The 13,082-nt window shown below is 38.3% G+C and overlaps 1 protein-coding gene across 1 annotated transcript; it reads left to right on the forward strand.

The window, feature by feature from the left end:
- Positions 1-1,065: 1,065 nt before the first annotated feature.
- On the forward strand, positions 1,066-10,675 carry SRGN (serglycin). The gene is made up of 3 exons (XM_029609656.1): positions 1,066-1,342; positions 4,248-4,395; positions 8,480-10,675. Exons 1-3 carry the CDS (start codon positions 1,081-1,083, stop codon positions 8,646-8,648), a joined length of 579 nt encoding a protein of 192 aa, XP_029465516.1. The 5' UTR covers positions 1,066-1,080; the 3' UTR covers positions 8,649-10,675.
- The last annotated feature ends 2,407 nt before the right edge of the window (positions 10,676-13,082 follow it).

The following is a 13,082-nucleotide window of genomic DNA, read 5'->3' on the forward strand; positions in this document are numbered from 1 at the left end:
CACTGTTTCCAATTTTCTGTAGCAGCTCCAAGGTAAATTCTGCTGCAAGAGTTGGAAAGTTTCTGAAATTCTGAGGCAATTATGCGGCACATCTGCATTCATTTGCACATGAAGGATAATTTGTATTTTACTTTATAGTCATTTTCTGACAGTTCTTGTGTGTCAGGTGGGTTTTTTTCTGCATCCCAATCGGTTCTACACATTTTCATAGCACATCTTAGTTGCCCCACTTCTGATCACTTCTTAGTTTCTTCACATGGTGCTTTATTTCTTCCACGTCACCTTTCACTCCACTCTAGTTGCAGATCTTTGTATTTTCCGCAAAAAAAACCAAACCTGACTCCGTTCTGTTCGTGTGACATGTGAAATTGCAGGGCCTCGATAAGCAGCAGAAAGCTTAGTATTAGAAACGCTGTCACTTTTTGTGCACTAGACAAAATGCAATAACTTTTTTTCTGTCTAATTCAAACCCTTGCATAAGAAAAGTGCATTAAGAAAAGGACCACTCAGGTAACCTTTTCTTGTGCCATACTCCCCACCCCTATTTTGTTAATGTGGTGATTTTTTGTTGTTGTTGTTGCAATGTTCTCTGATATCTCTGTAAAATGTTAGGGCCCAAGCACATCTTTAAGTGTGGCCTAACAAGAGCCTTGCACAGTGGTTTTCCTGTAGCATGCTGTGAACGCAGTGAGAAACAGACGTTTTGCTGGGCGTTTGGCTTGGTTATCTTTCTCTTTAACACCTTTACTTTCCTGTTTTCTGAGATAATTTGCATGATAAAAATGTCAGCCTCTGCCTAAAACCATTAATTTGAAAAATGCTCTTCCACTAGCTCCTTTTCTGATCCAAGGATGAAATATACAGTTTTTTTTTAAAAGTCAGGCCTTCCTCCAACAGTATCTTAAACAAGCAAATCTTTTTTTCCACCACATAGGCAGCAGGCAGGGGAGTGAACTGCTCTGGCATGCTGGTAATCATGCAGAAGTGCTAACTTCAGGACTCCCATACTTCATCATACACAGAAAGAGATGAAGAAGCGGTTTTCAGCTTGGAAGATAGTATTATTATTATTATTACTGCATGAAACTCTGTTTCATTGCGGATGTAACACATAATTTGTTTCAGGAAGCTGTGACGCAGGGTGTGGGACGGGTCTTGAGGTTTTGGAAACCTCTGCTTCACGTCGACCTCGTTACTCCGTCTTATTTTATCATTGCAAAGCAGCAGAGAAAGCTGGTGAACAAAACAGGAATGCAGGTCACAAGAGAGATTCTCTTCAGTTTCAACAAGAGGATTTTCCTGGCTTTTACCCTAATCCTCTTGCTTGGAAACTCGGCACAAGGTAAAACTCAAAATCATTTTTCTTCTGTAATCTTCTTTCTATGATATGGCACACGGGACAAGTCAGCCAGTGTTTTACTGAAAGAACTCTTCTGTTTCTAGATTACTTTGAGGCAGAGCTGCTGTATGAAATGTCTAATAAAAATTATTGACTAGCATTTTGCATATTTATTTTATTTATTTGCAAAATGTATGCACTGCCTTAATCCACAGCTCAAGGTGGCTCTCAAAAAACCAACACATTCATAAAATCATTTAAAACTCAAACCACAAAATAACACTGTATGGCTCTTCGTAATAAGATATAAAGGCAAAAATCAGGCAGTTCAAAATAGACTATATCTATAACCGTAGGAAAAACACAACTTTTTGTTTTACAAGTTGATTATTTTCTGCTCCTGGTCTACATAGAAAAATAAGTGACGTTAAAAGCTGATTCTGTAAAACAGTTACTCCACTGACATATTTCATGAAGGGCAGGAGATCAACGTAGAATGCTGTCTCCTTGAACCGAGTGGGAAGTGCAAGTGTCAAAGTGAAACCCATAAAAACAGAGTTATATGACCCATCCTTGAATGGATTTCAAGAATAGTACAAATATGAATGTATAATGCGAAGAAATTTCTGAAAGCAAAGGGGCTAAGCAGACTTCTTACAGCAGATGGAAAGTATGTCCTTATCAACAAAATAATCTACTTTCTGGAAGAGGTTTATTAAGCAAGTTCAGTTGCATTAATTTTAAATTAAACAAGCCACATATTGATAGAGAACCCACTAATTTCAAAATTTTTCATCACGGTTGTGTAAGAAATGAATCAATATTAAAGTTTGATAGGCCTAAGTTGTTCAGAAATTGCAACACACTGTTTCAAGGCAGTTAGAAAGGAAATGTTGATTCATGATGACAAACACATCCTGGCCACCTTCTCAGAAGTGACTTCTCACTTTTCTCATTAGAAAAGTGAGCAGGCCTGACAACAGAGAAGAGAAACAAGACTGGGAGAGCAGGTGGGCAAAGCAAGACATTGAAGGGACACAGAGGACAGAGAGACAGAGAAACTGGAAAGGAAGAGGGAAGAGGGACAAGTGTGAGCGAAGAAGCAGGCTAGAAAGAGAGGGCCCTGAAGGTACAGAGAGAAATGGAAGAGAAAGGGATTCACTGGGAGAGAGATGGACTAGGGAGAGGAAAGAAGACAGAAACATTTTTGGGAGACAACAGGAGACATGGATTAAGAAAGTATGAGAGAGAGAGAGGGGAGCAGCTGAGCAGGTACATGGGGAAGAGATTGGTACAGCTTAGGAGAGTGGGTACAGAGAGACAGTTTGGGGGAAGCATAGACTGGATGAAAGGAAAGGCAGCCTGTGAGGAGATGGGAAGAGACAAACCCACAGACTGGGATTATGAGTAAGAGGACAGAAAACGGGAAACAGAGTGCTGTCGGGAGACAAAGTGGATGAGGAAGAGAAAGATGCTGCTAAACCAAGAAAAAGAGAGAAAGAAGAAGGGATAAAAGAAAACAAGAAAGCAGTAGAGAGCGAGAAGAAATGCTAAAACTCAAGACAAAAGGAAATGTGTGAGCATCTCATGATGCTTAATTTTCTTCTTTAGTAAAAGTAGTAGGTTTGTATATATTAGTCCACTTGAATGCATGGAAATAAAGGTCAACAAAAACTAATGTACTAAGTTTTTACTTGGAAAAACTTAGTACATTTCTTGACTGGCTTCCAGGAGTTACACTTCTTTATCAGATTGAAACAAGGCAAAGGATGATGTTACCTGATTACAGAAGAGAGTCACAGATTACATTAGAGTGCTGGGGTGAGGGAGAGGGGATAATGTATTAGCAGCATGTTAACAAGGTGACAGAGAGACAGCAGAATCATGTCTGGTAGTCAGTTAGAAAGTCCAGGGCTCTGTTAAGTACTTTTATGTTTATTTTGAAGTGTCTGAGCATTATAATTTCAAATACCATATACCTTCTTAGACAGTTCTGAATTTCCCTTTTAGTCTCCTGATGAAAGGACATTCATCTACTGCTCGGGTCCTAAAAAATGTTCCCCCACAGAAGTGCTGCCTTGTAGTTATTTGTGATGTGTTATCTTGTGTCTGTGTAGAAGACAGGCGTTAAAGGCGAGACTAAACCTACATTACCCATCCTTTATATTCAAAATCCAGGAGCAGGGCTTCTGCTCTAGTGTTCTCCTGTTTATGGGTGCCAGTAATTTTTGATCAGATGGCACTGTCCATGTGGAGTTGCAGTATAGCTTTTGCACTGTAGACTTTTACTTCTGCTTCCCATTTTCTCAGGACAATTGCCCAGGTGATCCTGGTGCCTTCCTCTGACCGAAGGCTAGAGGGTAGGTCTCTACAGAGGCTGAGGCTTTCAGGGACACTGCTGTTCCAGCAGGAGGAGCTCCTGAAGTGACAGGTGTCCTCCCCACAGCACAAAAGGCTGGAAACTACAGCAGATTTTGGCCACAGTGCAAACACATTAAGGACATTTTGTCCTTAATGCCAGGGTATATGGTTAGTGATGTAAATTACATGACAGCATTTTACCTTTGTATCCTCTACATAAAACATATCAAAAATAAGAAAAGATAGACCTTTACGTTACCCTTGCTGAAAAACATCATTTGAAATAATGGTTTTTCTTCCTAATTTTATCATAACTACACATCTAATTCTAAAGCCACGATATCATTTTGCAGTCAAAGCACAAGGACCAGCAACTGTGTCTTTCATAAAGTGACATCCCCAATACACAGGAGTCAAATAAAACTCCATAGCATTTTAGCACAAACTTTCCCAGTTGTAGATTTCATACAGGGGGTTTTATTGCTTCTGGAGGACAAGCATTTGTAATACAGAAATTTCATACATGTTTGTGAATTAATTTGATCAGGTGCTCCACCGACCAAGGCAAGATACCAATGGGTGCGATGCAGACCTGACAGCAATTCCGCAAACTGCATTGAGGAAAAAGGACCCTGGCTTGAGTATGTTCAAGGTGGTGCCAACAACATCCTCCCTCCTAGGGCCAATCCTTTCCTGTAAGTAAATCTATTTATTTAAAAATGTATTTAAACATGTTTTAACTGTATAACTAGCAAAAACAAATTTCTAAAGCAGTTAACAAATTAAACATACATAAAAATCAACATAAAAAAATACCATAGTATAAAAAGGCAACACATATAAACAAAAACTAAAAAAAGGCTTCGACTCATCACTACTTGGCACAATGAAAACCAACAGCTTCAGTCAATGTAATCTATCTTAGTCTTCCTGATTCTATTCTGAAAGCCCTGCAAATAGTCCAAAACTCACTGGCTCATATCCTAACTAAAACTAGCCAGTTTGAGCATATTACTCCAATACATTGTGCATGTCATTGGCTTCTCGTTGAGTAGCAAATTAGATTAAAGGTTCTGACTTTAGTCCATTAAAGCTTTGAATGAGCTAGCTACCTCAATATGTCAATCCCATGCATAAGATTTACAGAGAAATTTAAGGTCATCTGGACACTATCTATTAAACCAGTTCACAACTTTGTCCTCTGAGACACATAGCCAGTCAGGTTTTCAGGATATCCATAATAAATATGCATAGAGAGATTTGCATGAACTGTATCCATTATATGCAAATCTCTCTCATGAGAACTGGTTTGAGAATCCCTGTATTAGACATTCCCTCTGTGCGAGCTGTAAGGCTGACAGAATCTCGCGACAGACTGTTTGCTGTGGCTCCCCTGTATTTTGGAACCAATTACCAAATGCCCTTTGCAAGGAGCCTTGTCTGAAGACATTTAGAAAGGCTTTACAAACACATTTATTTGGAGAAGTGTTTAAAGAAATTCTGTAACATCACCTTTAATTTTTTCAGTCTTAGGAGGTACTAAGGGAACTTAGAGATGTCCTGGTAGCTCCGCTGGCTGACCTTTTCAGTGCTTCTTTAGAGTCTGGAGTAGTTCTGGAGAACTGGAAAAGGGCAGATGTGGTTCCTATTCATAAAAGTAGAAGTGAGGAGGATGCTGGGAATTACAGGCCAGTTAGTCTGACCTCTGTGTTGAGAAAACTAATGGCATTGCTGTTAAAACAGAGGACAATTCAATTTTTGGAATCCAATGGATTGCAAGATCCAAGATAAATAAATCTTATCAGATGAATCTGATCGATTTCTTTGATTGTGTGACCGGAGAGCTGAGTCCAGGGAGAGTGCTAGATGTAGTGTACTTGGATTTCAGCAAGGTCTTTGACACAGTTCCGCACAGAAGACATAAATAAATTGTGCACCCTTGGTATGGATCCTACAGTGACAGATTGGGTTAAAAACTAGCTGAGCAGGAGGTGACAAAGGGAAGTGGTAAATGGAGTTTTCTCTGAAAAGGGGGTCATTACTAGCGGCATGCCTCAGGAACTGGTTCCTTGGAATGATTCTTTTCAACGTTTTTGTGAGCAATATAACGGAATGGTTGTTGGGAAAGGTTTGCCTTTTTGCTGATGATACCAAAATCTGTAACAGCCAGGAAGGAATGGAAAATATGAGGAGGGATCTAGTGAAGCTCAAGGAATGGTCTAAGGTTTGAATAAAAAATTCAGAGTAATGCATTTAAGATGCAAAAACCAAAGGAAAAGTTACAGTATTGGAGATGAAATTCTACTAAGCACAAAGGAAGAGCAGGATCTGGGAGTAATTGTATCTGATGAATTAAGGTGGCCAAACAAGTGAATAAAGTGATGGCAAAAACCAGAAAGATACTTGGCTGCATAGGGAGAGGAATGGTCAGCAGAAAAAAGGAGGTGATACTGCCCCTGTATAGGTCCCTGATGAAACCTCACTTGGACTACTGTGTACAATTCTGGAGACCGCACCTTCAAAAGGATATAAACAGGATGGAGTTGGTCCAGAGGGTGGCTATTAAAATGGTCACTGGTTTTTGTTCTAAAGCATATGGGGATAAACTTAAAGATCTAAACATATATATCCTAGAGGAAAGGAGATAAGGGAAATTTAACAGACATATTCAAATATCTCAAAGGTTTCCATACATAGGAGATGAGCATTTTTCAATGAAAAGGAAGCTCTAGAATGAGGGGTCATGAAATGAGGTTAAAAGGGGGTAGACTCAGGAAATATTTCTTTACCGAGAGGGAGGTGGATGTGTGGAACAATCTTCCTTGTTTTATTGGGATCTATCTGTTTGGGATCTGCCAAGTACTTGTATCTTGGATTGGCCACTGTTGGAAACAGGATGCTGGGCTTGATGGACCCTCGGTCTGACCCAGTATGGCATCTTTTTATGTTCTTATCTGTGCCATTATTGTTGGTGTTTTTTTATGAATGTTGTTTGTAAACTTGTTAGATTAGAGAAGAATTGCAGGATAAAAAAAAATTTAAGTACATAAATAATCCCTCAGGGAATAACCATGTCTTAAATTGTTCTAAACTTCAAATAGCTTGATTCTGATCTTATGGCACAAAGTAGGCTGTTCCACAATTGAGAGATTGCTATTGAAAAGGTCTAATCAGTAATTAAACTTGTTTTTTTTCTTAATACTAAATCTTATTTCCAGTTGGCATCCATAAACTGGGTATATTTTCATTTATTTTTGCATCAACAGTTAATATGGATTAATTTAAACAATATTTTATATTTAAAATTGGTTATTAGATGTAATTAATTACAATAAATTAGGATTAACTTTAATCTCTGAGCCAGTCTGCTTTGAAGTTTCATTCCAGATACTGCTAATCCAGCAGCAGAAAATGAGTAGTGAGCCCTCCTTACATTGCATGATATTCCTGCTTATTTCATGTGGCCAGAGACAGAGGTGACTACAAAAGAGGACCAGAATATACTTTCATTTTGTGGTCACTGAAATCTAGCAGGAGGGTTGAAATTTGCTAAGTATAGGGAAAGGAGGGTTTTTTTCCCTGGAATCAACTGTGAGATGGGTTCAGCTGTTCCGTGTGGCATAGGCAACCCATGGGAGTAACACATTCAGACCCCAAGGAGCACAAGGTGATATCAAGAAGCCAAGTTCAAGAAAAGGCCACTCACTAAGCTTCTGCAGTTAGGGACCGGACAGTGCTCATGCACAGCCAAAAGAGTACAAAAAAAAGTGTTTCATAGCAATGCTCTGTTCATTTTTCTCAGACCTCCCACAGTTGTGGTCTTCATGTTTTCTTCTCTTGAGTGTGTTCATTGAGCTGGAGGACATTGATGTGACTCTCGGTGTGGAAAGTCTGAGATGCAACTAAAAATAATATGACAACTCTTTAAAAGGATTTGAATTTTTAAATACCAAATGTCTATACAGGGAAAATGTTCAAAACTGTGCGGGCAGATTCAAAGCAGCTTCAGATTTCGTACCAATAAACCCATGGAAAGTTACGTGTGTACCTTCCTTTTGAAAACTGCCCAAGAAAAAATCCCCCCCAGAAATTTGTGACTTCTTTTTCTGCAGCCAAATCAATGCACAAAGTTTTGAAAATGCAAAATTAGGCTCATTGTTGCCTGCCCCAGCTTAACTCCACCCTGGGGACGCCTCCACAGAAGTGCAGGTGGTGATACAATGCACGTATGCTTATACACGCTTACAGGCTGGGCAAGCTTCAAATAGCCCTTTTGCCCAGGTAAGTAACACCATGGTAAATAGGAAGAATAATTTTCTAAGGCATCTCCATGAGTGAAACAGTGTGTGACTCCCAATAATGTCGTTTTACATAATTCCCCACCTATGCGGTTAAACTTATGCACATAAGTCATCTTGGTGAATAGGTTTACCCTGACTGAGCAGAGGCATTGCCCAAGGGCTAAACTAGGGAGGACTTATGACATGTACACATGCTTTTCAATTTTTCAAACATGCTTAGAAATGTTCACAGCAAATCTGTGTGTTCATTTTAGCAGGTGTAACTTGTGCGGGGTAGATTTGGTGGGATAACTTTCAAAGTGTACTTTTACTTTGTAAATCTACTTTGAAAACTAGTGTAACCTCTGCATGTTTGCCAGCTAATTAAAGCACAATGTTTCAAATTTACCCCAGGATGGGTATTTTTAGCACAATATATAAAAATAAAGAGAAATGAAAATTTTATGCATGAAATGTGAATATTTCTTGTACCCTTCAGGATGAAAAACTTTCAGGAAGAGCCTGAGAGCTCTCTTTTCAGTGAAGAAGAATCAGGATCCGGCACAGAAGTCACATCTGGGGCAGAACCGGAACCTGGATCAGGAACTGAAAATGATGTTGATTATTATGATTTTATCGTAAATCGCAAACCTGGCAATTGGATCTGAACGAACAAGGAGAAAATTTCATCCTGTTAGGAAAGGGAAGCTTTATTTCTGCCATGAAGGTTTATTCTGCTACTTTTTGGAAACCCTCATTATGACTGATCTTAGGACAAAATAAAAAAAAAAAAATTACACACACACCATACACCATTCAAAAGATGGTTTATAATTCAAGTCTGTTGTGCTTCTTTTTCTTAATACAAATCTGTACTTGATACCAGCTCAGATTTGTATGCCCACATCTTCTGTGACTTTTTAGTAGGGGTTATTAAATTGTTCCATATTTTTTAGGACAACTTCATATAGTTTTAGACAGCTTCAAGTTCAAATCTGGAGTAGAACTTGGTCCTGGAAAAATGAAGCCAGCTGATAACCCTGCTTTTTAAAAATGTACTGTATATAGCCTGGCATATTAAAGCATCTAAAACAAGGTGTATCTCTGAGTTCCTGGAGTAAAAGAGATTTCAAAATGCAGAATAGTTCTACAGGAACAAATAAAATGAAGAAGAAATAGAAACAAATGAGTAATTTCTATTTAGGAAGTCAAAGAAACACAGGTCATACAAAATTTTATAACTTTAAAATTTTGCCGTATTTCAAAGCTCCATGTGACAAGTAGTAATTTGCACGCTGTATCAATTCATTGTTACTATTAAGCTGTGAAATGATTTCAAAATGATTCACATGTATTCACCAATAGGAGTAGTTGTGCACACAAACCCTTCTGTTTCTGTATTAGCTATTCAAGCATTCAGTTCTGGTTTAGTTAATCTTGCTTTACTTCTGTTCCATTAATAATGTGGAATTATTCCAGGATCAAATGTGGAATAGTTGACTCCAGAACTCCATCTGCATGCATTTAATTCAGCTTTAACTACTTCTGGAATAACTAATCCAGGAGTAAAATTGTCTCTATGAGTAAGATGATTTGCTCCATCATTAACGTGGAACTCACACTCTGATCCCTTTCTCATGTGAATACAAGCAGCAGTGAGTCTAGAGCAACAGTATAGAAGAGTCATGTATGACCTAATACTTTTGAAATCTGATTTGTTAAGATTGACTGCACCATCACAAACAGCATTAGACTTACTGCAAAAAGTAAATCCAAGCCCATTCCTCATGTGATCATTGTTGCTTTCCATAGGGCCGCAAAGAAGCAGCTAAAATTATTTCCAAATACAAGTTTTGCATTTTCAAAACTAGAAGCATAGTTTTGAAGGGGAAAAATAGCCTCAGAAAAAGCAAGTGCAAATCTCTTGGGTGCTTTTTCCCTAGACCAATATTTCCCCAACCCTTTCCTGTCGGGTTTTCAGGATATCCGTAATGAGGATGCATAAGATAGATTTGCATACAGTGGACACTCCATGTAGGCATATATATCTCCTGCATATTCATTGTGGTAATCCTGAAACTCAACTGGATAGGTAAACCCCCAGGAGAGGTTTGGGAAGCACTGCCCTAGTCAGTTTTCAAAGGGAAAGTAGTGTACCCCCATTCTTTTCTTTTGAGAACTGGTGCAAAATCCACAGAGACTTTTCAACTGTTCGTAGACATTTGAAAATTGCTCCTATAATATTTAGTTGATAGCAAATGACTATTTTCCTTGTAGTGTGTACTTCTGGAATATTGTACTGCTTACAAAGGGCATCAATGTCTCTTATCTTTCCAGGATCAGGGTATCCTTGGATAGTTATTTGCAAAATATGTTCATATGCACTTTGTGAAATGGATACAGTTAAATCTAAAAAGGTAATATTAATCTGTGAAACCTTCAGTACCATGCACAATTATATGTTTCATCAGTTAAATTAAGAAAATATGACAAAATATCCACAGCATAAAATAAAACAAATTATTTTTGATAAATGAGATAAAGCTAAATGACAAATATAATGTTTGAGACCTGTGTTTATTCATATGCTAACAGCCTGATTAAATCTGAACTCATTTCTTCTTTTTATGCTTCTTGTTAGTAGATGGATTTTCCAGATGTTGTATGTGCTCTATTAAAATCAATCAAAATGGAACTAATAACGCATTTGTTCCCTTTATTAAATACTGTGGTTCATGCTCCGAGTTAGAAAAGAAGTACATGGATCATTTCTAAGAGTCACCCTCAAACTTAACATCTGAAATGAGTACCCTAATTCAGGGGTGGCCAACTCCAGTCCTCAAGAGCCACAAGCAGGCCTAGTTTTCAGGATATCCACAATGAATATGCAGAAGATATATTTGCATGCTGTGGAAGCAGTGCATGCATATCTATTTCATACATAATCATTGTGGATATCCTGAAAACCAGATCTGACTATGGCTCTTGTAGACCAGAATTGGCCACCCCTGCCTTAGTTTATAAAAGGAATAGAGAAGACTCCATTTAATAAGAAGAAGTTCCACCCAGAAGAACTAAAGAAACCTACTTTCCAAGAGGCATGTGCTTCACACGTATGCATAGATCTAGAAAAAAAACAAACTCGTCAGAGTCCTCATGTCCCCATTGATATGTCCTGAAAATCTGGTGTGGATAGGACATCAAACAAATAATTTATTTGGTACAAACACACCCACACACGCAAAGCAATCTCATATGTCTTCTTTCCTTCGGAAAGTAGACTAAAAAGCCATACCTGCTCCTTTTGTTGTAGTATTTCAAAAGTACACTAACATCTTATAATATTCATCTTGTACATGGAGAGAGTACTTTTCAAAACCATTTCCATGGTAAAATAGTGCTTTACCCATGGAAAAAGGATTTTAGAAAATTGTTCTTCCTATATGTGGGTAAAGTATGCCTGCAGTGCCACTACACACATTGTGAAGAGGCATTCCTGGGGGTAGAGTTTGCACTTACTTCTGAATTTTCAAAAGTAAGAGCATAAGTTTTCTCTGAAAAAATAACCACACAACTTAGCAGGTGCAAATTCATGCTGGTAGATTTTCTGGGAGAACATTTAAAGTGAAAGTGTATGCATACTTGCAATTTGAAAATTGTTCAGTCCACAAATAAAACTATTTGTGTACTTTGCATCAATGCAGGCATTTACAAAATTACCCACAAGGGATATGCATGAGGGATATCTTGAGTATCCTCTGCCTACTGCATGCTCGAGTTTAGATTAGTCTGGTGCCTATTTTGCCTATACATGAAAAGTTCCAGGTATACATTTTTCTTTGTTTTGCCAGCTGTTTGGGGTTTTTTTTCAAGATCAGACAGACATAAGTAAATACATACCTGCTCTGATCTTAGTCAAATGTTTCATATCACACATGTCAAAATTAAAACCTTACTGGTAAGTCAACGTTCAAAGGATTTGTCTGGGTAACTTTTGAAATTTGAATATGTTTCTCCACTGTCCGGCTATATTTAATCTGGGTAATCCAAGTTTGCTTATCTGTAAACAGGGTTCTCCATAGACGGCAGGTTGAATTAGCCATTACATATGTATGACCTCATTCAACAGCACCGACAGAGACCTAGCTTTCAGAGCTCAGTAAAAACTTTACTGAGCATGTGTGGGAATGACTTCATGCCTCGTGAGCCCCTTAGTCTCTTCCAGAGCTTAAACATTCACGAGGTAACCGACTCTGGGCAGGTAAGAAGTACAGCTACTTTTGTCATGATAGATTATACTTTCAGTTTCCCTGAGAAGGGAAGAAACCAAAGATCAGAAAACGGGTCTTGCAGATGACCAAAATAGAGGGATGATTAGGTCTACCCTAATGTTAAATTTTATTTTGGGGTTTTACAGTTAGCAATGTGTGCACATGCCAGCTTATTCTTGGCTGGAGACATGACTGGGTGCAAATTGAGGAAGAAATTCTAAAAGTGGTGGGCTTAAAAATCATAAACAATACACTTATTATAATCTTAAGAAAGAAGAAAGCTTAGCTTTGACATCCTTGGCACGTGACCCTCACATTGTCATAAAACCTGCAGATAAGGGTGGGGGAATTGTCCTTATGAACAGCCTAGATTACCTGACTGAAAGTAGGCATCAATTAAATATTTCATTTTATAGACCCTTATCCCATGATCCTACGAAGGAATTACAAACTGAGATTAAAGACCTGGTACAAGAAGTGGTTGATCTTAAATATATCACACTGCGAGAATCACAATTTTTGACTGTAGAACATTCAATAATTCTGATGTTTTATATAGTAGCTAAGATCCATAAGACCCTCAACAACCCACCGGGGCGCCCCATCGTTTCGGGGATAGGATCAGTTTTGGAACCTCTCTCAAAATTTGTAGATGTGTTCCTTAAACCATTTGTTCCACTTAGTAAATCTATGTAAGGGATTCGTCCCACCTTATAACGATTTTGGACAATAATGACCCTCTGGATGGACCATGTTTCCTGGTGACATTAGATAACACCTTACTATATACCAACATACCGCAGGAGGAAGCTTTGGTGGTAATTGAACACA

Source organism: Rhinatrema bivittatum, chromosome 7, assembly GCF_901001135.1.
Source record: "Rhinatrema bivittatum chromosome 7, aRhiBiv1.1, whole genome shotgun sequence".
Classification (NCBI taxonomy): domain Eukaryota; kingdom Metazoa; phylum Chordata; class Amphibia; order Gymnophiona; family Rhinatrematidae; genus Rhinatrema; species Rhinatrema bivittatum.